This window comes from Misgurnus anguillicaudatus, chromosome 21 (genome assembly GCF_027580225.2).
Source record: "Misgurnus anguillicaudatus chromosome 21, ASM2758022v2, whole genome shotgun sequence".
In the NCBI taxonomy this organism is placed as follows: Eukaryota; Metazoa; Chordata; class Actinopteri; order Cypriniformes; family Cobitidae; genus Misgurnus; species Misgurnus anguillicaudatus.
The window spans coordinates 55,103,668-55,128,204 of NC_073357.2; the positions used below are offsets into that span (position 1 = coordinate 55,103,668).

General features: G+C 38.8%; 1 protein-coding gene across 2 annotated transcripts in view; it reads right to left on the reverse strand.

Moving 5' to 3' along the window:
* usp47 (ubiquitin specific peptidase 47) overlaps positions 1-24,537 on the reverse strand; it is a 42,258-nt gene that overhangs the window by 15,360 nt on the left and 2,361 nt on the right. Inside the window, exons 2-16 of one of the 2 annotated variants that reach the window (XM_073859413.1) lie at positions 16,340-16,399; positions 12,902-13,096; positions 8,527-8,640; positions 8,261-8,414; positions 8,063-8,159; positions 5,921-6,066; positions 5,232-5,311; positions 3,141-3,290; positions 2,794-2,889; positions 2,551-2,703; positions 2,269-2,427; positions 2,060-2,191; positions 1,806-1,882; positions 1,665-1,720; positions 947-1,059 (exon numbers count right to left, since the gene is read on the reverse strand). In XM_073859413.1, the coding sequence (XP_073715514.1) occupies positions 947-1,059; positions 1,665-1,720; positions 1,806-1,882; positions 2,060-2,191; positions 2,269-2,427; positions 2,551-2,703; positions 2,794-2,889; positions 3,141-3,290; positions 5,232-5,311; positions 5,921-6,066; positions 8,063-8,159; positions 8,261-8,414; positions 8,527-8,640; positions 12,902-13,096; positions 16,340-16,399 (1,782 nt within the window). The remainder of the gene's footprint in view (positions 1-946; positions 1,060-1,664; positions 1,721-1,805; positions 1,883-2,059; positions 2,192-2,268; positions 2,428-2,550; positions 2,704-2,793; positions 2,890-3,140; positions 3,291-5,231; positions 5,312-5,920; positions 6,067-8,062; positions 8,160-8,260; positions 8,415-8,526; positions 8,641-12,901; positions 13,097-16,339; positions 16,400-24,537) is intronic. The other variant, XM_073859414.1, reaches the window with a different exon arrangement.

A 24,537-nucleotide genomic window follows, 5' to 3' on the forward strand; every position in this document is an offset into this window, starting at 1 on the left:
CCATCCATCCATATATCTCTTATTATCCATCCATCCACCCATCTTATATCTTACACCATTCATCAAGTTATCTATCCATCCATCCATCCACCAATCTTACTATCCATCCATATATCCATCTTATTATCCATCTCTCCATGCATTCATTAAGCTATCTATCCATCCATTCATCCATCCATCCATCCATCCAACCATCAAGCTATCCATCCATCCATCTATCCATCTTACTATCCATCCATTCATATATCCATCTTACTATTCATCCATCCATCCATCCACCCACCCATCAATCAATCTATCTACGTATCTTGTTATCCATCCATCTATCCATCCATCAATTTATCCATCCATCCATCCATCAAGCTATCTATCTTATTATCCATCCATCCATCCACCCACCCATTAAGCTTTCCATCCATCCATCCACCCATCCATCCATATATCCATCTTACTATCCATCCATCCATCCATCCATCCATCAAGCTATCTATCTTGCTATCCATCCATCCATCTATCTATCTTACTATCCATCCATTCATATATCCATCTTACTATTCATCCATCCATCCATCCACCCACCCATCAATCAATCTATCTACGTATCTTGTTATCCATCCATCTATCCATCCATCAATTTATCCATCCATCCATCCATCCATCCATCCATCCATCAAGCTATCTATCTTATTATCCATCCATCCATCCATCCACCCATTAAGCTTTCCATCCATCCATCCACCCATCCATCCATATATCCATCTTACTATCCATCCATCCATCCACCCATCCATCCATCAAGCTATCTATCTTGCTATCCATCCACCCACCAATCTAGCTATCCATCCATCAATCCATCCATTCATATATCCATCTTACTATCCATCCACCCATATATGCAAAACCGCTGTCTAGGTATCTAGGTAGATAGCTCACTACAACACTTTACCTTGCATGTGTTGCGCTCAATCTCCCTCTGTCTCTTTTCCTGCTCCTCAGACTCTTTCTCTCGCTGCACAAGTCTCTTTATGTGCTCGGGGAAGTTCTCCACTTCCAGGAATTCTGCACACATCAAATTCCAATAGATACTGCTGTTTAGGTACGAATGTTTATACCAAGATGTTGAAGTACATTAAATCAAAAATACTTTAAAGGGGTCATATGATGAAGATCCTTAAAGTCGCACAGATTAAAGTCTCAAACAAAGAGATATTCTTTCTAAAAGTGAAAGCTCATCCACGTCGTCATAAAACACCTCATTCAAACATGCCATCACATACTGTATCTACATCACTGTGTGGGAAGATTAACATAACACGCAGAGAAAGAAGGTGTAACTTAGTATTATTGTTGCCGCCCCCACCATGTCGTGGAGACGCTGTGCTTTGGGTGCTGATATTCTAAATATGTTAAGGAGTGTACAATTTCGGTCACGCGCTTTAGGTATTCGGCAAGTGCAGAGCACACAGTGATTTTCAAAACGATAAGCTTTGTAAAAAAAATCGCCACGTTTTCGTAAGGCGGGGCGTAGGAGCAACAAATGTACGGTATGTGGATACACTGTTTTTTTAAACCAAGTAAACGCATTGCATTACACCAAATACACATAATATGGTCTTTTAGCAATGTTATATGATCCTTTTAATTCACATAGTTTGTTCCCTTACTTGTGTTCCTGGATGGGTCTTTCAGTCTGTACATGAGCATGTATGCATTTGTAGAGCTGTTAAAAAAAAACAGAACGCCTTTCAGTTATCATTTTTATGTCACCTCGGGTCACAAATGTAGCACTAAAAGGTTTCACAAACCTGGCAAAGGCACTGGAGTAATAGCCTCTGCTTCCTGAGGACCCGCCATATGTCTTCCGGATGTCATCCTGCGTGATCTGGAACAAACATGATGGAAATGCCACACATTACCATGCTATCATACCATAAATGCAACCAACACCTTAGTGTCATTCAGACGCCATATTTTTTTATCTTTCTTACATGAAAAAATGTCCATGCTTTAGTTTTCTACACAGATTGTTGATGTGTATCTAACTTGCTGGCAGACTGACCTTGCTGACATGCTGGTCATTGAAGCTGTACCACTGACCGTCACTAAAAGACTTGATGCAGGCATAGTAGTGTCCACCTGCAGCGCTCCCAGAGTGCACCATGACTGAGAAGAGTTCAAAGGTCAGCGAGCTCTAGAAAGGAAACAAAAAGGTAAATTTCTTTCTATTGAACTTGTGTGCTGTACTGAACAGAGCAAATGTAAGCAAACCTTTGGTTTGAGCGCTCGCTCTGTGTTGCTGGTGTTATCCAGACAGATGCCCTCATCCACAGCATCATCTGTGGAGAAGTCATTACTCATCTGGTCACTGTGGCAGCTTCCCTCATTCTCCGCCCCACTGTCAGTACAGCTTTCTGTTTGAGGTGATTTCTGTGGATGGAGACAAAAATAATGTATGTGTGTATAATATTATAGGCCCTGTTTACACCTGGCATTACCATCCGTCTTTACATAGCTTTACATAGATGGTATTATTGACTATCTGACATTCACCTCATCCTCCACGTCAATAAAGGGGCTCATGTCCAGCTCCTCTGGGAAGGTCATGCGGTCGTTGAGTTTAATGCGGTGCATAGTGGTGTAATCAAAGTCGAAGCGTTTGAGCTGCAGAGTCAGCAGGTATGGAAAATGAAGGAATCGCAGGCCCTGGAGACACAACAACACTGCATGAGAAAGATAAATATGGCAAAGAGATCCTAATAACCCCTCTAATCTGGCTCTCATGTGCCAACTCACCTTACGGGCGTCGCATTTCTTCCTGCATCGCTCACAAAAGTACTGGTTGGGCCCGTCCAGAGTCTCAGGCTGGACGAAGGCCTGCAAAGCCTCTTCCTGTTCGACATGAGGACAGAAACATGTGATGAAAGTTCAACATTACACCGTTTTGGTGCGACACAGTAATTAATTTGTAATTTTGGTTTCACTTTGTAAAGGTGTCACACTGGGTCGCCAACTAATAACTATTACAGTAAGCAAAAAGAATTTTTTTTTGCAATTGTGCCAATTTGCTCTCAGTGGGAAAAGATGTTGAAGTAAATAACGGCTAGGAAATTACAATGAGGGTTATAATGAGAGGGACGCACCACGCTGCCATAAACCTGGCTGGCCCCAAATGGTCGAATGACCAGAGGGATGTCCAGGTATGTGTCGATTCTCCAGCTCTCATTGCCACACTCCAAACAACGCACATAGTCCTTCAGCTTGCCCTGGTAAAGCTGGTTAATCAGGTCAGCCTGAAAATAAATGACAGTGTATCAAAACATTGCAAAAACTTTAGCCATCAACAATCACACCTCAACATTCACATCAACAAGACTCAACAATTTATTCCGTTTTTAACATGCTGCAGATTGTTTGATGCTGCATGTACATATTTGTTATTAGTTAAGGTTAATTTTATCCTTATTTTCATTTTTTAAATATGACAAACCATCTAAAAAAAATTCAACATTTTTTAAACCAATTTGATACGCTGTTAAGAAAACAATCGTGTCTTTGAGTACTTTACTTTCCATTGTACTTTATTTTCCATAAAAGTTAAAGAAACAGCCATATATATGTGTAGTGAGAGAAATGCCAACCTAGACAATGGGGAAAAAAATATCCTGAACAACTTGTTTTGCTTTTTTGTTATTATATTAAAAAGCAACACAAAGCTCACTGCAAACAACTTAAAAAAAATCTAAATCTAGCGTGTGGCCCTTAAAGGAATAGTCTACTCATTTTCAATATTAAAATATGTTATTACCTTAACTAAGAATTGTTGATACATCCCTCTATCATCTGTGTGCGTGCACGTAAGCGCTGGAGCGCGCTGCGACGCTTCGATAGCATTTAGCTTAGCCCCATTCATTCAATGCTACCATTTACAGATAAAGTTAGAAGTGACCAAACACATCAACGTTTTTCCTATTTAAGACGAGTAGTTATACGAGCAAGTTTGGTGGTACAAAATAAAACGTAGCGCTTTTCTAAGCGGATTTAAAAGAGGAACTATATTGTATGGCGTAATAGCACTTTTGGGAGTACTTCGACTCGGCGCAGTAACACCCTCCCTCTCCCATTATGAGAGGGATGAGGGGAAGCGGACTTTTCAGGCGAGTCAAAGTACTCCCAAAAGTGCTATTACGCCATAAAATATAGTTCCTCTTTTAAATCCGCTTAGAAAAGCGCTACGTTTTATTTTGTACCACCAAACTTGCTCGTATAACTACTCGTCTTAAATAGGAAAAACGTTGATGTGTTTGGTCACTTCTAACTTTATCTCTAAATGGTACCATTGAATGAATGGGGCTAAGCTAAATGCTATCGAAGTGTCGCAGCGCGCTCCAGCGCTTACGTGGACGCACACAGATGATAGAGGGATGTATCAACAATTCTTAGTTAAGGTAATAACATATTTTAATATTGAAAATGAGTAGACTATTCCTTTAAGCAACCCATCAGACAAATGAGCAATAATTTATTACTTAAAACTCATCTTTGAGCATCATAACAGCACATGAAAAAGTTTTTTCTGTGACAGTTATTTAGTAAAGTCCGGTTTCGCACAATGCATACGTAAACTGAGAATTTGCAGCACAATTTTTTTTAGATCACATTAGTGCTGAAACGGTCTATAGACGGTTTTATCGGACGCACGTGATACACGTCTGGATCCAAACCTTACTTCCGGTTTCGTTTTTTTAATGGTCTGACTAGTTGCTAAACTGATCTCTTGAACAAATGCCTCGTCAAAAATAACAAATGTTTTGGTTTCCTAGGTAATCTATGTGTTGTTTTTTTGCTTGTTATATAAATTAACTACGTTTAAAGAACTTTGTTGTTATTTATTCTTAGCGGAGTTTACCGGAAGTTACGTGCGGATCCCGACAGCCGCTTGTTTATGTTGTTACTGCTGAAATGGTCTATAAATTGATTTTTTTCTGATGTCTGGACATTATCATCAGGCTTTTAGGAATATATAAACACATGTTAAATATATTAGTAATAAATATATTCTCTGAGAAATTATGTTTCAACTTTGACAGAAAATGTCACATCCAGAACACTGGAATGTCTTTTAGAAGAACATGCTTCTTGAAACACTTTCTCCTACTTCAGGCTAGCATAACTGCGCTCTGTCTCTATTGGTTAGTGCCATGTGATTAGGAGGCGGGGCTTGCATCTCATACCTGTTGAGTCTCTTTCCACTTCTGTTCCAGTGCATCAAACATGACTCTGCAGAGCTCCTGGACGTCATGCTGCTGCCAGGCTGAAAAACACACATGGTAGAAAGTTTCAGATAACCGAAGCATCAATATGGGTAAAGTTTTCCAAAGTGACATTAAAGGAAAAGTTTTAATACAAAATCATGGTGCCCAGTAGGGGTGGGCTATATGACAAAAATCTTACATCATATGATTATTTTATATGATGATTATATGTATTACGGTAGAGATCTTGTAATAAAAGGTTTTTATGTTTTTAAAATTTTTAATACAGTAGAATTTCCATCATTCTTACAAAAAGCATAAAAAGGAAGACAAAAAAACAAACAAAACTCAAGCTCACTGAAGATAAACAGAAATAAAGATAATAAATAATAATGTATTTATTAAAAGTTTGAAAAGTGATTTATTTTCTCTCAATGCTGTTTGATAAACATGAGTGACAGACAGGAGCAAAATTGTGTAACTTCCCCTTTAAGACCATAGTCCTGATCCAATATATTGTTACACGTGTTTTCTTTTTTTAGCTGTTTACTGAAATTAACCAAATACTCATGCAAAATATGTATTTTCTCATTCCTTAGAAGCAAAGCAAGTCCTACAGCCTTCAATTTTTTTTGGGTGAAGTATCCCCTTTAATAAAGAATACATACCTTCACTGCTGTCCCAGCCAAAGCTGCGAGTCACATCTGTGGTCTCTATGGCCCGCTTCTTACTGGTCTGCAGGAGCACAAACAGCCTCTGGAGCTGGTATGGGATACTGGTGATCGGATCCTCATCAGAGTCCTCAAACTCCCAACTGGGGAAAAGAATTACAGCATTTTATGAAGGTGCAGTACATCAATATTAGCGACTGTGATATACATGCCCTTTTTACAGCTGGTTGATTCTCATGAAATTAGACTTATGAGGTGTCATGAAACATTTTGATAAAAAAAAGTAAATGCAAAGTAAGAGTATCAAAATAAAAAGCATAAAGTTACAAACATCTCTTCATGTACTATTTTGCACATAATTTCAAATGACTTCATACAAACAATTTTGTTGTTTTTCCACATTTAAGGGGAATTTTTTATTACCGCAACGTGTCCAAGACTGGATTTGGCTTCTTTGACATGGAAATATTTATAATTAAAAAATCTAAAAAATAAAAAGCTTCAGTGCATGTTATACTATAAACATTTACAGTAAAGAAACATGTGATATTTGGTGATCATTGGTAAATGTAGAGATAATAATAAGGAATATAAATGTGTCCAAGACCAATTTTCTCATCCTCCGCAACAATTTTCAATCATTGTTTAAGCCCTCAATGAACTAACATTTAAAAAAAAAAGGGACATAATTGACTGTGACACTCAAGATGGCTACCAGGTAAGCAGTTCTTATTTTTTCTCTCCAGATAAAAGTTGAAATTTCGTTTGTCATAGTACCTAGACAACGTTTTAGTTCTCATTACCGAAACATGAGTTTGTAAATGCATACATTTAATGTAATATTATGTTGCGGTAATGATAATTTTTGATAATGATAATCTAAAAAATTGTTATAATTCTACAGGAGATTTCTAAATCCTCTAAAAAAGATGGTTATAGTAAGTTCAGACTTTAATCTTATATATATATATATTATTATAAATATATTATATAATTTAAAAAATATATTGGCTTCAAGGGCTTTTTAAAAATTCTGATGCTGGACTAGGCTTGCCGCGATGGTCGGTGAAACGGTGATAACCGGTGCTTCAGCCTCTCACCGGTTAGATCACTTGCCCACCGCGACACCGTCTTTCACCGTCGTTTTGATATTTTCGTGTAATTAAATCATTTAGTTTCGTTAGAGAGAGCAAACGCTTACAACTGAGTGTGTATGCTGACAGCGGAGCTGAACGCGCGTCACGTCACAGAGCATCAGGTGTCAGATTTCATTTATTCCTGTCAGAGTGTGCGAGGCAAGCTGACTGACTAGATGATGACAGAAGCCGCGTGCTTACTCGTTGTTGTTATAATATACATATATGATGTCTAATATAACCGAGATCGTTTTGTTCTTGTGTTTTTCATCAAGAAAAATAATAAACCCATCATTCAAGCAGCGCTATATGGCGAAGTAGCCGGTTGCTCTGCTTGGGACTGGCGGGTTCTGTGAGAATTACCTGCACACATTGACTCAAGCACTTAATTAAACCAGCTGTTGCGCTCGCATTGCACGCAAATTCATACGCGATTTAACGCAGCGTACGCAAGCACTGCATTTAAACAGTTGCGTAATTCAAAAGTGAAAGTAAAATGTGCACGTCTGCATGCGCATTTATAAGCTCCTCCCACACGGTGAAACCGGGATTACCGGGTTTGTGACGCGCCGATTAACCGGTGGGAAAATTCTGTCACCGCGGCAACCCTATGCTGGACACCTTCTAAATCTGGATTTCGTGAGAATCACCCAGCTAGTTTCAAGATCCAAACACAAGCAGACAAGTGATAAATTAGCATTTACATCTATGGCCTGTTAAGACCTGGTATTAAGATGTGCTTTGTCGATCAGATCACAAGTGGACGACGCAAAATCTAGGTGCGCTCGTCTACTTTCGACCACATTCAGAGGTAGTCGAAAATGCATATGAACGGATTGCTTTTGTTCAAACAGCCACAAAAGATCGGCTACCACCTAATGTGTAATATACCGAGCACAATGTTTTTACACCAGTCCTGACATCTTGTGTCTAAAGCTCAATTAACTCTAGTTCATACAACAACCCACAGGTGAGCACCATACACAGGCCACCGATGACTTACTTGTAGAGTGCATTCCTAAACTCAGGGGTCATGAACAGGGACTGCAGAAGGCTGTTCAGGTAACAGGTCATCGCTTGGTTGACCAAACCAACATAACCTAGAAAGCAAAGTACAGAAGAGAAGCAAAGATGGTGAGGTGTTTGTGGCAAAGTTGTCCATCATATACTTCACTAATAATGCATGCTAATGTAAGTCTACCTGTGTCTGATTTGTTGAGTACGGAGGAATACGAATAACTGGGGCTGCTGTAGTCACTACTGCAGCCCATAGTACCATCACGCGGTAAAGGGCCAATGAATCTGTCCTGTGAGCTGTCATCAAGCCCGCTGCTGTCTGCTGTGCCACATTCATCCTGCAAAAGAGTGATGTATGAATACCTTCTGGTTTTACTGGATGACAATGGGAATGTATGAGCTCAAGATTAGACATTACATTGTTTTAAAAGCATTCATAGGAAGACTTACTGAAAGAATCAGAGGCTGGTCCCCATCCTTATCCGTGAGCTGCAGGAAGTTTCTCTTTCCTGCCTCAAATCCGGACAAAACCAGGGATAACTCGCTGGCCGGCTCCAGAGAAGCCTTTAGGTGCAAGGAAAGAAATTAAGCAAATAAAGATATATTGATGGATGATAAAAACCATAGAGAAAACCAGGATGTGGGATGGATGCTATTTGGACAGCTGCACCTTAAATAAAGACTCGTCGTAGGTTATCCTTAGCCACTGTGTAGCCTGACGTGCACCTTGCCAAACTTTTAACAGTGCTTCAGTTCTATGCAGACCGCAAGTGCTGTGATTGGTCCACTAGAACCCCTTTCATCAGGTAAATAAAAACTGTGTCATATCAGGGCTCCAGACTGCCACCAAATGGTGGCATTTTGCCACCAAAATTGGAGAGTGTGCCACTGAATTTTACATCCAGTCGCACATGTGCGACCAGTAAATTTGACCTTTTTTTGTGATGTGACACTGATTTTGAAACAGCACATTGTACTTTCTGCATCTAGCATTATAGTATTTATTAGTAATACAGTGGAAAAAAAAAAGTAAATATTTGGTTAGCATGTTGATTTACGGCATGTGCCCCTAAATTTTCTGGTTGTGCCCCTAACATTTTCAGTTGGGGGCCACTGTGCTCCTAGTGAAAAAAGTTAGTCTGGAGCCCTGCATATGTATTTCCAATTGCGACGGAGAGAACAAAGATGGGCCAAATTGAGGAGTTGCTACCTGTTTACGTCCATCACTGCTGGTCTTCTCAAAACATACACACAACAAGTTGCGGTTTCTTCTTCGTTTGTGGGTTAACTTGCCAAGTTGCTTCTTCATTGACGGTTGTGGTGCTACTGTGGTTACACGCATGGATACTGTCTACCAGCGGTCTGCATGTGTGTTTGCACGATGAAGCAGAAGTATATAAGAAAACCGATGCGTATCCTACGCCGTAGGACCCACGCACAACTATAATGAGTCCTTTACACACAGGACGGGATGTGCCAATGTTTCGCTGGTGAGGACAGAGGTGTGGGTGAAGGAGAAAACAGGTTTAAATCCACTGACCTACTCAAGAGTTACAGTCTCTGTGCTCTGGGTCAGTCCTGGGATTAACACGCAGCTGAATACATGACATGGCTCTAATAATATCGCTAAAGCAATGCAGTTGAAACCATGACACCGGCACAGTCACTGTCAATACTAGCTAAACTATCAGATGTCAAAGGATTGCATAACAGCAGTGGTTCTCAAACTTTTTGGCGTGCGTACCTCCTTGTGTTGGGTGCATCCCTTTATGCCCTCACAAAGAAAGTTCATGACATAAAATCTCAAACTTTTTTGATTTTGAATTAAACAAAACATATTCAATTAAACAATGAAGGGCCATTGGTTAGTAGCCTTATTTAACTGCACAAAATTAATGATAAATTAATGTATTTTAAAGTGTGTCATAAAACTGCGGCCCACCAGGCAACATCTCACACCCCACAAAGGGGGTCCACCCCCAGTTTGAGAACCTCTGCATTACAGTAATCATAATCTAATAACAGTACTTAACTGAAAAGTAAAGCATCTGTGTTTTGATCATAAAATTTTGAAGGAAAAAAATTAGAGATGCTCCGATCAGCATTTTTGGGGCCGATCACCGATTACCGATCACCAAGATCATGATCTGCCGATCGCCGATCAGTGCCGATCACAGAATGGCAGTGGAATGGGAATCTTTTATCTATAATTTAGCAGTGTTTGCACCATTTGTAGAAATGAAACTAACTATATAAATAAGGTATATTATTGTTGTTTTAATAGAGAATCAAAAAAATAAGCACAACAAATATTTCTTCTTGCAAAGAGAAATGTAATATGCCTTTAAAAAGGTTTATGTCTGTTAAAAGTCATTAAAATAAAACACTTCAGTCTTTACTGTATGAATTAAATATACACGCATTCGTATGAAGTACAACAGTTCTTTACTGATGAGCAGAGAGTAATTTTATTGAGAGATGAATTAGGATACTGTAGCTTTAAGACGTGGGAGAGATCGTTCTCTTCACGTGCACTGATGACCGGCTGCTGTTTATGCGTGCGGCGGGTGTCCGCAAACAAGAGCAGCTGTGAGGAAAATGGAAGTTTAAACCTTCAAAACTTTAAAACGAATGCAAGTAATAAACTTTCGCCATGAGGATGCAATTGTCCACGATAGATATGTGTTGTATACGCTGTTTGATAGGGATGTGAAGACGCATTGCGCTGAGGACCAGAGCGCGTCCTCATAGTCTGCAAACAAGAGCAGCTGTGAGGAAAATGGATGTTTAAACCTTCAAAACTTTAAAACGAATGCAAGTAATAAACTTTCGGCACGAGGATGCAATTGTCCGCGATAGATATGTGTTGTATACGCTGTTCATTTGTAGCAGAGATATGTGTGTTGCGTGTCCTCATAGAAAATACGCATATCTCTGTAAAGGCAGAGAGGGAAATCATGTTAGAGTTCTCAACGGGCCTGAAAATTACAACCCGACCCGACCCGGCCCGTGGCTTTTAAAGCCCGGACCCGATGTAACCCGACACATCAACGTGAATTATCTGTCCGAACCCGACCCACGGCCCGACGCCGCCAACCCCCCCCTGCCTTTTTTTTCTCACACACGTAACGTTAGGCTATTATCATGATGACCAGCAGACGGAAATTCAAAGCAAGCTTTAATGTTCACGCCTTATAACAATACAAACAACTGAAACAATAAACTTTAAATATAGGCTATATAAATATGCCTAAAAATGAATTCACCTGCAGCAAGTTTACTTTTCTCCATCTCTTCTTCTCCAGGCAACAGGCGTGCACGCAGTGATAGCAATAAGCTCTGGGGCGGATCCGCAACGGATCCGCTCTGAAGCCGGCAGCTCCGGTCTGGATCCGTTGCTGATCCACCCCGGAGCTTATTGCTATCCCCCGCCCCTCTCTGTGATGCATGTTGCAGCAGCCAGACCAGACTTTCTTTACGGTGAACAGCAGTGATGATTAATAATTTTTTTCGCGGAGTGTAAAAGATTAAGCCCGAGGTCCGACCCGACCCGACTCAGTTGCTTATATTTTTGACCCGAACCCGGCCCGAATTCGCGGGTCCCGTCGGGTTTGTCGGGCTGGCCCGACCCGTTGAGAACTCTAAATCACGTCACACATGAGCAATGGGTTACAAAATGCTCGCACTGTGTAAAATGGTCTCTAATTGCAGCCGCATCAGGAACACTATAATGACAAAAGTAAACAGAAAAATCGGCTCATCAGATCGGCAAATTTAGCGAGTGCCGATCGCGTCATTTAATGCCGTTATCGGCCGATTACGATCGGCGGCCGATCGATCGGAGCATCACTAAAAAAAATGAAGAGTTTGGTTCCAAAACGAAATCTAATTTTGGAAAAACTTGTTTTCTATACCAATAAAGTGACAAGATGAAAACCACTATTTTCTGTTACAAAATTTCACATAGCATCTTTAGGTTATAAAAACATAAAAAAATTCAAATCCATAACTTGATTTTCAGAGATGTATTATAAAAAAATAATTATTTTTCCACCAAATACAATAAATTCATGAAAAGTTTTTTTTCAAAATGCTATAAATCTATTGAAGTAAAATATAAATGTGCATTGATCTTTGCCATGTTATATTAATTTAGTTGAACAGTGGTATTAACTGATTTAAAAAATGAACATTAATGGCATTAACCAAAACACTTAACTTACTTTGTCATATTAAGAACACTGTCATTGCTGCGATTATACTTCGGCGTCGCTTAACCTTCTCGATTTTCGTGGACTGAGTAAAATTATGAAAAGTTTTTCATAAGATCCCCTGGGGTCAATGTGTTAGCATGACAAAAGCTTGATGCTGTCGGGAGAACAAGCAACCGGCTCCAGAGTGCCTCTTGCGCATATTAGATGTTGATGGTTTACGTTTCTTTCCCGTCACAGAAAACCACCACAGGTTTATCAACTTTTTGATCACAAAGTACAAAGTAGATGAGGAAAACTAGGATTCCTTGTACTTACAATGCGTGAAATGGTGCGCTGTAATTTGCGGAGCGGATTTATTGCATTCTGCAGAAAAGGGGGAGTGGTGTTTATTGCATTTTGGGAGAAAAGATGACAGAATAACACGGCGGATATTGTATTTTGCATAAAATTAAGAATTTACTTTTAAATACTGACCTGATATAATACTGATTTTCATTTTTATTTTTTTTAAAGGCGTTTATCGCGTTTTGGAACCAAAGTCTTCAAATACTCATCAGTAAGAATCAGTCAACCATGGTCATTTTGGTTTATACTATGCAGAAAAATCTCACCGCATTGGTAGAGTTGGTCCATGCCAGGCAGAAAGAGCCGTTGACGTAGCCGGCTTTACGAGCAACATCTTCGAACAGTTTACTAACAGTGGTGGAGGCGGGCAGGTTGAGAGTCAGCTTCTCATTGATCGTCTTGGCATTGGTGGTGTCCTGCACGATACACAACACTCTCGGTTCCTCCGCGGCGCTTTCGATCTGTAAAGCACACACAATTTTAGTAAACACTACTGAACTGACTTCAGAGTTTGAGTAGTTACAGGATGGAAGTTCATCACAAAAAAAGCCACAAGTGGTCTGTGCTATCCAACATCAATTGTAGTTACATAAGGGTTTGGAGGACACGGCCTAGGGAAAAGATGTAAACAAGCTGATTTATAAAAAAATATTAAAACCAATTAGACATTTTTAAAGAGATTGCTGCAATTTATTTTTTTGTCAGAACATCTAGTAAATTATGTTATTTTGTTTAGTTGGCATTCAGAATTGTGGAAGAATCTTGATCTTCAAAGGAAAAAGATTGTGATTTAAATTTTTCCAGAATCGTGCAGCCCTAATCACCATGCCACCAAACCTGTCTGGTGGAAAAGGGAATTAACTACAGGAGTGGTTAAACTGCAAGTTAGTATAAATGCAAGAATGTTAGTCATAAGAAAACATGTTTTCAAAGCAGAGACATTTTTCTCTCAAACACACGGCCTGAGCCATGAGTGCTTTCTGCTGAGGAACTGATCATGTTACCAAATGCTCCAAGCATAATGCAAGACAAACATTTCTGAAAGAATAAACACAGAAAATAGCATAAAATATCATCTTATTGTGCTTAGTGTGTGCAAAATTTCGGCCGAAAATGGCATTATTGGTTTCGGGCCGAAATAAAAAATCCAGCCGAAAAGTCAACCGAAAATGAATGTCAACCGCGTCCCTCCCATCCGTTGCTAGCGCTTGGGTTTCACTCACGGTGATCATGTCTTGATGTGTAAACTTTAGAGAGAGTCGCGCTAATGTGTCTCATACTGTAATCCATTAACATAACTACATTTGGTGAATAAAGCAACGAAACACAACGTAACATTTTTATGTGGAGCGACTGTTGCGCTGTTTGGGATTCACCCTCTGTCTCTGTGTGAGCGCGCGTTTAAGTGCCCTCAATAGTGCACATACGAGAGAAAAGCGTTTAAATAAAAAAACAAGCATAAAATCTCTCTTTTATTGACAGGGCACATATAAACAAAGTATCTCCACAGTATTCTTTTTCTAATAAAAACATTTGTTTATGTCTTTAGTGTATGTATAGATTACAGTCAGATTAACCTACTTCAGTCTGTGTCATTAATGTTGATCAAACAACCCATGACAAAGAGACAAATAGCTCTAAAAATAATAATATATTTAATTTATTGTGTTATGATTCATTTAATTTGATTTCTGTACCTAATGCTAATTTCAGATCTTATTAATGTACAACTTTGTTCTTTTTTGTAAATGTTTGCAACTTCTTTATTGTTTATTAGATTTTTCCCACCTGCTCTTTGCTGATCCAAAAATAATCTGATCTGTGCCTCAAAAAACTGTAATGTGATCCGAACTGTGAGTTTTTTTATCTGTCACACACTCCTAGTAAAGTTAGTACACAGTAATAACCATAAATAGAATTGTACTAATAATTGGCATAATGATTTCTTTCAGTGTTTCGGTTTTTCGGCATTGGTTTCCTTTTTTCGGTTTCGGCCAAGAATTTTCATTTCGGTGCATCCCTAATTGTGATACTGCAACAAACAGACAGCTTAACACTTAATTTTAAAGGTCCCATTTTTCCTGTGTTTTTGAAGCTATGCTTGTGATTATGGTGCGCAATATAACATGTGTTCATGTTTTGTGTGTAAAAAAACAGTATTTTTTTTATTTACTTCTCTATAGCGATGTTTTCGCTGTTCTAAAAATGGGCTGATGTCTTCCTTGTTCTATGAAGTCCCTCCTTCAGAAAAACGTCAAGATTTTTGATTGTGTAGTTTGCTTAGTGTGTTGTGATTCGATAGCAGCTTAGCAGTGTCGTTTGAGCTTAGTTGGCAACTGATGTATTCCTGTGGGCGGAGCCACAAACTCTAACGCCACATTCAGACAGCCAGCGATGTCATCGCTGTGTGTCGCCCGTCTCTTTCAATGAGGCGTTTCAAAATCTGCTTGTCATAAACAAATGAGTACCATCTACGCCAGTAACTGACGAGAGAAGGATGACGTGAACTCCACTCCTTCGTTCTCATTGGTAGTCGCTTCCGAAATTCGCTCTACATTTGCATAAAGTTAAACTTTTCGTAACTTTCTCGCGTCGCTGAACACGCCCATACGGTCGCCAACGGTCACTTTCGCTCGTGCCACCGGAAGTCGCCCGGTTTCCATTTAAATGAATGAGATCTCGTTGCTCTGCTACTGCTGGTCGCTGGCTGTCTGAATGGGGGGTAATGTGGCATTCACACCACGCGCGTTCTGTGCGAATTGAGCGTTGCCGCGGGAAATGCGTGAGTTAAAAAATCTGAACTTTGGGAGATATTCATGGCATGTTACCCAATCAGGAGCTTGCTCTAGTAGTGGCGTGCTTACAGGGAGCGAGCAGAGTTGCAGAAGCCCCTCCCATGACGCAAATTTCCGCGTGAATGTCTCGAATGACTAGAATTTCACACGCAAATGAAGCGAGTAAATTCAAAATGTTCAAGCATCCAACTACGCGCGAAAATATATCGCCTGGGATTGAACTTTGAGCTTTATAACTTTGCAGGTATTATTTATGATATAACATCAACATCATAACTCACTAAAAAAGTTTGAAAAATGGGATCAGGAGAAACAGGACCTTTATAACGCATATGGCAGCCGCCACAGGACAAACATGTCGTCGTCCGAGTCAACATAGGGAAGAATCACGCTCTGTAGAGCGGTTTGTCCATTTAGGGCTGCTGTAGAAACATGACGGTGACTTATATGTAAGGGGACCCACGACGTATGGAGATAAAAAAAATGGCTCATTGTAAGGCACTAAAAATACAGTTTATTATGTAAGGTCTTCATAAACCACTAAAAATATAGTTACCGGTATGTGTATCATATTGCATTTCTGTCAATGGATCCTTCTAAAAGTTACACAACACACCTTTAAAAAATGTAATTATTTGTTTAATGCTGATGTCATCAACCCCTCCTAAATTTCAAACAACAGGAGCAGGCAACATTTCAGCAGACCTAAATAATCAGCTTGAAAGCTGAAATGTAACTTCTTGTATTTATATAAAAACAAGTGTCAAAAATGTCATCTCAACCCAATTGATGGTAATCTTATAATGATTTCCATCTAACCAGCTAATTCTTACGGTCATCTCATTGGTTAGTGTCAAACAAAGCAGCATGCTGCAAATGCGTGCAATACACACACACACACAGAGCTACCTGCTTGAACCTCTTCTGCATCTCATCAAACATATTCTGCCTGGAACTCCAAAAAATACCCTGATGACAAAACAACAAAATATAATCAATGCTGACCATCAACATGTCTGATATCTCAGGTCAACACACGGGGAAATGCTGAAGATTTATCACAACAAAAGTAAAGACACCACTGTAAAAGACACAGATGTCAACACGAGGAGGGTTAATATCAGATTAGAGGGTATTTTTATCGGGGATAATATTGTTAGGTGCTTGCATGAAACTGTACTCGAGCAGCGGGTATTTATCACAGCACATCTTTCCTCGCCTTTCCCTCAAACAATCCTGTTGGTATTTTACATACACAAATAGATCGTTTTATTGTTCGACACAATCATGAAATAAAATTTCTTTGCATACAATTCCTTTACTAATTAACTGCTTTAGCCCAGGCCTAAACCAAAACCCATTTATATGGGTGATTTTATAATTGCAAGTACATTTGGTGTCATTCATTTTTCTAATCTAATGGTTATATATGATGCACCACAATTTCAGCTGCCTATAAAAGGTATGACCAAAACTATAAACCCAAATGAAATGGTGCTCCACTTCTCAGATTTCAGTCTTACTACAGTCATTTTCACAGCGCTACACAGCAAAGCACAATCGTGACAGCTGTGTGCAAATACTTAAAATGACACACAACTTCATGCTTCACTGCCCGTGATCACGCTTTAACGTGTTTCTAGAGTCAGAGATCATGCACATCGACTCTGCGTAGACTGACGCCCACGTCAATCAAACTATAAATCAAGCTTTGCAGAATTGACAGTGACCAATTCGAACAAGAAATCATGATATTTAGCTATACGTGACTTTTTAAAGAAAAAATAATTTTGTTGTGGCCAATGAGTACCAAACTATTAAAATTATATATATATATATATATATATATATATATATATATATATATATATATATATATATATATGCAATTATATAATATATTACCCACATAATACTAAATATCATAATTAAAGAGACCAGGCTGATTAATCCGTTTGCCAGATTGTGTTGTAATTAAGGGAACTTGGGTAATTATACCATGCTGCTTTCTTGTGAAAAATCACATCCACGGAAATACCCTAAATTTAGTAACCTTTACCACAAAAAAAGACATATGGTGTGTATGTAGGGCTGGACGATAAGGCCAACATTAGGTACTTTAAGCAACAGCGGGGAATGGAACGGCCAATAACTTAAAAATCACTACGCAACCCACCGTTAACAGGACAGCGCAACCCTGCATTAATTAATTTATTGAGATACAAAAAAGTCAAAAAATTTTTGACATTCTTTTGTCAGAAGTCTAAAAACCTAGATTTAAGCAATACTTGAAAACGTTGAATTATACTTAAAAATCGTTAAAATTAGCTTAAATTTAAAACATTTTCACACATATTATAAAAAAGACTTGTGGTACAATCATAAACTGATGCAATTACAATGTCATATGCCATAAAACATAACATTTATTTACATAATCTCTCACGTTGTAGTGACTACGGAAAAAAGCTGTTCTCCCGTAGTAGACAGTTACAGTAGAACGTCGCAAAGTAGCAGTTAAAGTCGTGCATGCGCAATACAAGGCCAGAATGCTGTTGCCGTTCCACCAGAGGCTGTTGCTTAAAGCACATATTTCTATCTGTGGAATACTTCTATATTTCGGACGGTACGGTATAAATTCAATAACGCTATTGATGTTAAAAAAAAGCCTTGGGATAAACAGCAAAAAATGCCCCAACGAACGTCTGTACATACAAACTTTTAAACAAATGAATTTGCCAAGTCTATGAAGCCTCCTCCAATCCACCTTATTTTTTATGTAAATGTGGGCGCCGCCATCTTTGAGTAAGACCTCCGGTGAGTCACTACAGCTAATTCGTATTGCAAGAAAAATGAGTGAGCCGTTTTGACTGGCTTGTTAATGTTCATTATGAAACCTAGAAAGACCAGCATAATTTGCGCAGTTAGTGGTTGCCATTAAAGCTGGTAGGAATGCAGTAAATCTTTACAAAACATTTGTTTTAACCATAATACATGCACAAGAGCCGAATGTGTATGTGGCGCATGTGCACCCATTATCTGTATGCACACATCCATCCAGTAAAACCTTTCACAGACACTGCAGGTAAACAATAAAAACAATAATTGTTCAACTAATATTATGCTGATAAAAATATGCTGATTTATTTATTATATTATAACATATATTATTATTACAAAATGTGATTACAGTACAGAATATATATGACATAAATGGCTTATTAGTTAAGCAAATCATTTCATAAGCTCATGTCTCCAGTGTAGTGCGCAGGAAGCGATGTAATAGTATTTTAATAAAGCGAACAACAATACTAAATACATGTAATAGTTTAATATGTTTATTATGGCTTGTTCAACTTACAATGTGTTGAATGAGAAAGATGTTGCTGACTGTCGGACCGCGTGAAGCTTAATGTGTCGCCATAAAAACTTGATTAAAAATTGCTGTTTGAAAAAACCTCACACTAGAGGGACAGTTGTGACATTTTAAACTAGGGATGTCAAAATATGCATTTTCCCATATTCGATGATCATTTAAATTAACGATCAATCAATCGAATAATCGTTAACAGTAATACTGCAATAAGCCATTACAGCAGTGACATATAGCCAATGACATAAAAGTGTGCGTAAAAATGCCAGCTTCCTCACGCAAATTAAAAGTTTTTATTTTGTCTAAATAACATGCTAGTGGGATTGTAAAATGAGTCAATGTAGTTGGTGTTTTGATAAAAATCATCAATTGAATCTCGTAATGAAATATAATGACTAATAGACACAGTAAACTCCGCCTCATAACGAGCACTCCGCACAGTCGGATGAAAGTCCGTGCGTCCATGACAAAATAAGTTTTCATTATCATCAAGTGTTATTTTTCTAGTTGTTCACCTTGCTTTCTGAGTCGTTGATACATCACTTGTTGTAATTATATCCAAGAAGCACACAAAGGGCATTTTTCCCGTCGTCACCTCAGCTTTAGACCTGCGGCGTACTTTCAGCAAAGATGCTTATTATGAAGACTTCAACCTTCCATTAGAAAATCCGTTTAGCGTGTAGCGCATCAGCCAGTAATGATGATGATCAATGATATATGTTGCGGGAGTTCAGAGTGTAACGACAGTCAGTTACAGTTTACATTTAACAGTTTCTTGCCAGAATGTAAGTTTTACATTTTATCTGTTTATTAAAAACGGCTTCTGGTCTCCTTCCCTGTGTAAAGCAGCGTTAGCAGCGTTGTTATGCTAATCTTGCAGGCTTCCCTGAAGAGGGTCTTTGCTTTCAGTATCCTAACTGTGTTTAGATTTTCGGCATCGGAACCTCTCAGATCCACTGCGGATGCCATTTCGTTGCGTTAGCAGCCAGCCTCGTCTCGAATGAGGTTATAAAGCCCAAGTGAGTGTTTGGCATCAAGCATCGTTGTGATCATGGCTAGTTTAACTTCTTTGCGCTTGTTTAATTTTTTCACCAGCTGTGTATGTGCTTTGCGCAGGCGCCGGACACACGTGCTTGCTTTGTCGACAATCGTTAATTTTTATCGATTTAATTCTTATCGACAATTAATCGAAGATCGATTAATTGTTAACATCCCAATTTTAAACCATGGCCTGAAAAGGTTAAAAACACAAAGTCTTGGTCTATTCCATGTACAAACACTCGACTGACTTTCCCATTGTAAAGATACTTGTATGTCTCTGTGCTTTTATATTTGCGCATTGAAGACCCGTCAGCACCGTAGCAACAACATGAAATGATTGAATATCTTTCATATATCAAGCCACTTCTTAATTTCATCCTCACACTGGTTTATACATGGCAGGTGTAGTAAATATTAAAGAAACAGTATGTAAGAAATTTATATTAATTAATCATAAAATGGCCCTAATATGTCACTAGACATTAAGAAATCATTTTCATTTCAAATACTTATATCACTCACAACAGTGGTCCGGCCAGGATATTGTCATTTAAAAAGTGGAGTTGCAGCCCTCAAGTGATGTTTATGTTGTCATGTTGTGTATTGGCCACCAGTTGTCTGATTGCACTACCAGTTTTAGCCACAAGTGTTGTGATTGCAGTACCAGTTTTGGCCACAATCCTACATACTGTTCCTTTAACTGTTTAAATCATGTTTTATGCGTGCTCCCACTACACTGTTTTCTACCGGCTGGCTATTGAAACGGACGTCTCGCACAAAAGAGTGAAATAGGTCCCTTAACTTACTTCTACGTTAGAAAATAAACAATATAAACAATATAATATTTTTAAAAAAAGTATTTAGACTTCATACAAAATTAAATGTAAACTTACAGTTAAATAAACAGAAGACTTTAAGGTTTAGCTTTAGTATTATAGCCCTATAGGTGTATGCATACAATACAGTTTGTGGAATAATGGCCAATGCTTAATACAAAGGTAAAAAAGTACCACACAATGCTGGGTACAACTCAAACCTCAAGCCTTCTGCTTAATTACAGATTAGCAGGTGGTCCTTTGAAACAACCAGCAGACCCCAAAATCCTGCATCATAATAGATCCGCATGAACTGCTTTCGACCAATAAAAGACAATCCATAGCTATTGTAACTCTCAACAGCTTTTATGTTTCTTCTTCCTGCTTGTGAGAATGCTAAACATCTGTTTTATCTAACACTGGGGACCGGTAGTTGCTCTTCAGGCCTCTCCTTTCAGCATCAAAAGGATCAGATCTTGGGGATGGTGAATGTGGGCTGAGATCCAGAGAGAGGTAGTAGGTAATATGCAACCTCATGTGAAATAATAGCTAAAGCAGCATTCTTAACAAAGCTTATACTTCATGGCCTTCATTACTAATAGCCTATCCAGGTAAGATTAAAGTCTATGTGACAATAAAGTGCAGCCACAGGGACTCGATGTGAATTACAATACTCAAACTTTAAAGATGGTGTCTTTGGAGATAATGGCTTTGCACAAGGGTATTGTGGTTAAGGTGGTATCATGGTAACCCTTGTGATAGCAGCCAACTTCTCTAAACACTGGCACAGCTGTAAAGCAAAAGGCCCAGGTTGCTTTGAAGGTAATCTGGTGGCACCAGAGAAAAACAACTATGAAAATGTCAATGGCACAATTTAAAGGGATAGTTCACCCAAAAATGAATATTCTGTCATCGTTCTCTCACTCTCATGTTGTAACAAACCTGAATACATTTCTTTTTCTCTGCTGAACACAAAAAATTAGATATTTTGAGGAATGTTTGTAACCAAACCAGTGCTTTAAGTGGCCCAAAAGAAGTGCCAGTACTCTATTTTTCTTTTCTTTTTTTTTGCTGACTGGACTTCTATATTGAAGGGGTTTTATATTCAGCAGTCAACAGACGAGCTTGTAAAAAATAATAAATCCTTATATAAGTTTGTGGATTTGCTTGATCTAAAAATAGCTATTGAACAGACATGAAATGGGCAAAAGGTAGATATATAAGTAACATTTTCAGCATGGTCAAATGCTAAAACTAGTTGTTCAGATAGAAAGAGCTTAAAAACAAAAACTTTAAAATGACACCAAGACCATGTCTATGGGTTCAAGAATAACAAAATACTGGCCATTTAAAACTAGAAAGTCATCATTTTATTTTTTCCCATTGTTTTCCATTTTGCGGGTGGTAAAACTACTGTGCACGTCGTTCAAATTCATTGAATTTTCGTTGGGCAGTGTCCCAAACCAAAAAGGGCACCAAAGGGGGTGGTACTATTAGTTATATTACTAGCATCAACTTAGACAAGTGATTATAATGGGAAATATAATAACAAGAATTAAAGTGTGACAAAAAATATTCAATATGATTTACCTGCTGGCTTGATGGATCTTTGAATCCATGTTTGCAATGTTGAACTGCCTTTAGAAGCAGCCTCCCTTGCCGTCTTTGTTTTGTGAAGCCATTTGTGTTTTTTTGTATTTTTGCCTACAAAGTGTGCCAACAACAGCAAATTTAGTGTTTATATTAACTTAGATCTGATCGGGAACATTAAATCCATTAGACAAGCGATAATAGTAAGAATGTGGATATTTTGTTGTTGTTTGCTTGCTAAGTTGTTAGCACTTTTACATTTTACAAATACATAAACAAACTTCCAAATGAGTAATTCTGCGGTTTAACAGCTGATATAATGTAATAAATCTACCTGTTAATGCAACGAACATCAGAAACTGTCGTCCAGGCAGAGAGTGCACACAGAGATGCTGCGGAGCGGGCGGGAAGACACGAAGTGGATTAGCGGAATCAGTGGATCTTTAGCGATCTTTAGGATCTTTTTATAGATCACAACCTTTGCGTGCGAAATTACGGAAGATAAAATACGGGAGATTTAAGGGAAAATACTAATACAGGAGGACGCCGGGAAAGAAGGGTAAAATACGGGACTTTCCCGGCCAAAACGGGATACTTGACGGGTATGAGTCACACCTCTCCACACCACGTTGAGGCTGACTGACAGCAAAGGCGATGCATGCGCTTTTAACTTGTAAACTCAAGGGTGTATGGGTAATGTAGTCTCTGCTCTCGGTGGGACGAATTAGGAAGTGTACATTGTGAAGAGTGCTCTGAAAAGCGCCAGCGCAGCCAAAGGATTAAAACCTCTGATTTAAACAGATGTGCAAATGAGCGTTCCGGTACGCTAAAAGCACATTCTGGGCTCAGGGAGAGGTGGTGGTACGCTCAAGAGCTATTTTTAGAAGTGGCGGTACTGAGTACCGGTGCGTTCCGGCCAAATTAAAGCACTGAACCAAACCATTCATGAGCCCCATTTACTTCCATAGTAGGGATGCATAACGATTAATCGTGATTAATCTATAGCAAAATTAAAGGTTTAGTTTACATCATATATGTGTGTGAACTGTGTATAACAATTATGTATTTATAAAAATGCACACATGCATGTAAAATTTTAAGAAAAAAAAAATATATTAGTGCTGCCGCGAATAGTCGACGTAGTCGACGTAATCGACGATGAAAATTTGTCGACGGCAATTTTTTTAGTCGAGGAGTCGCATATTTATTTTTTTCCGTCTCAAACGGCCCACTGTAATTCTGTCTCATGTCTCAAATGGCTCAATTTAATTCACCTCCACACCAGTCTGTGCGCTGTGCGCGCCCTGCTGGTTAATCTGCTACGCTATCATCTTTCTTCCCTCTCCCCCTGCCTTCACTGCTTTCATTTTGAAAAATTGGCGGTGGCAGGTAAGTCTATGGAATTATAAGTCGGAAAGCTTCCGAAGTATGAAAGTATTTTAAGCCAAGTTGTGATAAAAGAGTGGTCTGTCACACCGTGCCAAACGTCGCTGGCTTATCACAGGAGCACAACGACAATGCACGAGCATCTCAAACGAAAACACTCGGGAGTTATTGACGATACACCCACAGAGAATAGGACAACGTAAGTAACTGTTATATGATTATTAATGAAACGGCGAGCTAGTCAGTAACTTACTGTTTTATTAACTCTTTTGAGAAGTACAATGACTCTGTCTTTGGATGTTAAAGGCTATCAGTGTTTGCTCGTGATTCCGCCACGGAATCAACACTGGACGCAACAAATAACGTTAGATTTTTCATGATTCCCATTTACATTTTTATTTTACTATTTTAAACGGCTCAATTCATTGTTGCGAGTGTTCAGCGCGTCTCTCTCTCTCTCTCTCTCTCTCTCTCTCTCTCTCTCTATCACATGTTGCTTGCAGCGCCTCGACCGCGCGCGCCTCTCTCTTACGTGACAGTGAAAAGGTGGCAGTGTTTTTAATGTACTTTCTTTTTTGCGTAAACGTCAACATTCACAGATGTCTCTGACAAAGACGACTGATCGAGTTAACATGACTTGAAGAAAGATTAGCAGTAGTCTGTTTTCGAGCTTTCTCCCTCCCTATGATGCTGTATGCCGTGTTCTGTAGTCTATGTAACAACAACAGTGTATTCTCTTATATTTCTGAATTTGCACCGAATTGTCTGTGCTATATCACTCGCATTTAAAATCAAGAAATGGCTCAAAACACAACAACAATTATGAGAAGAGCAACAGCAGTTAAGCTACAATGTAAATGTATGGTGATTTTTGCATATCTAAATCAGGATTTTAGCAGCAG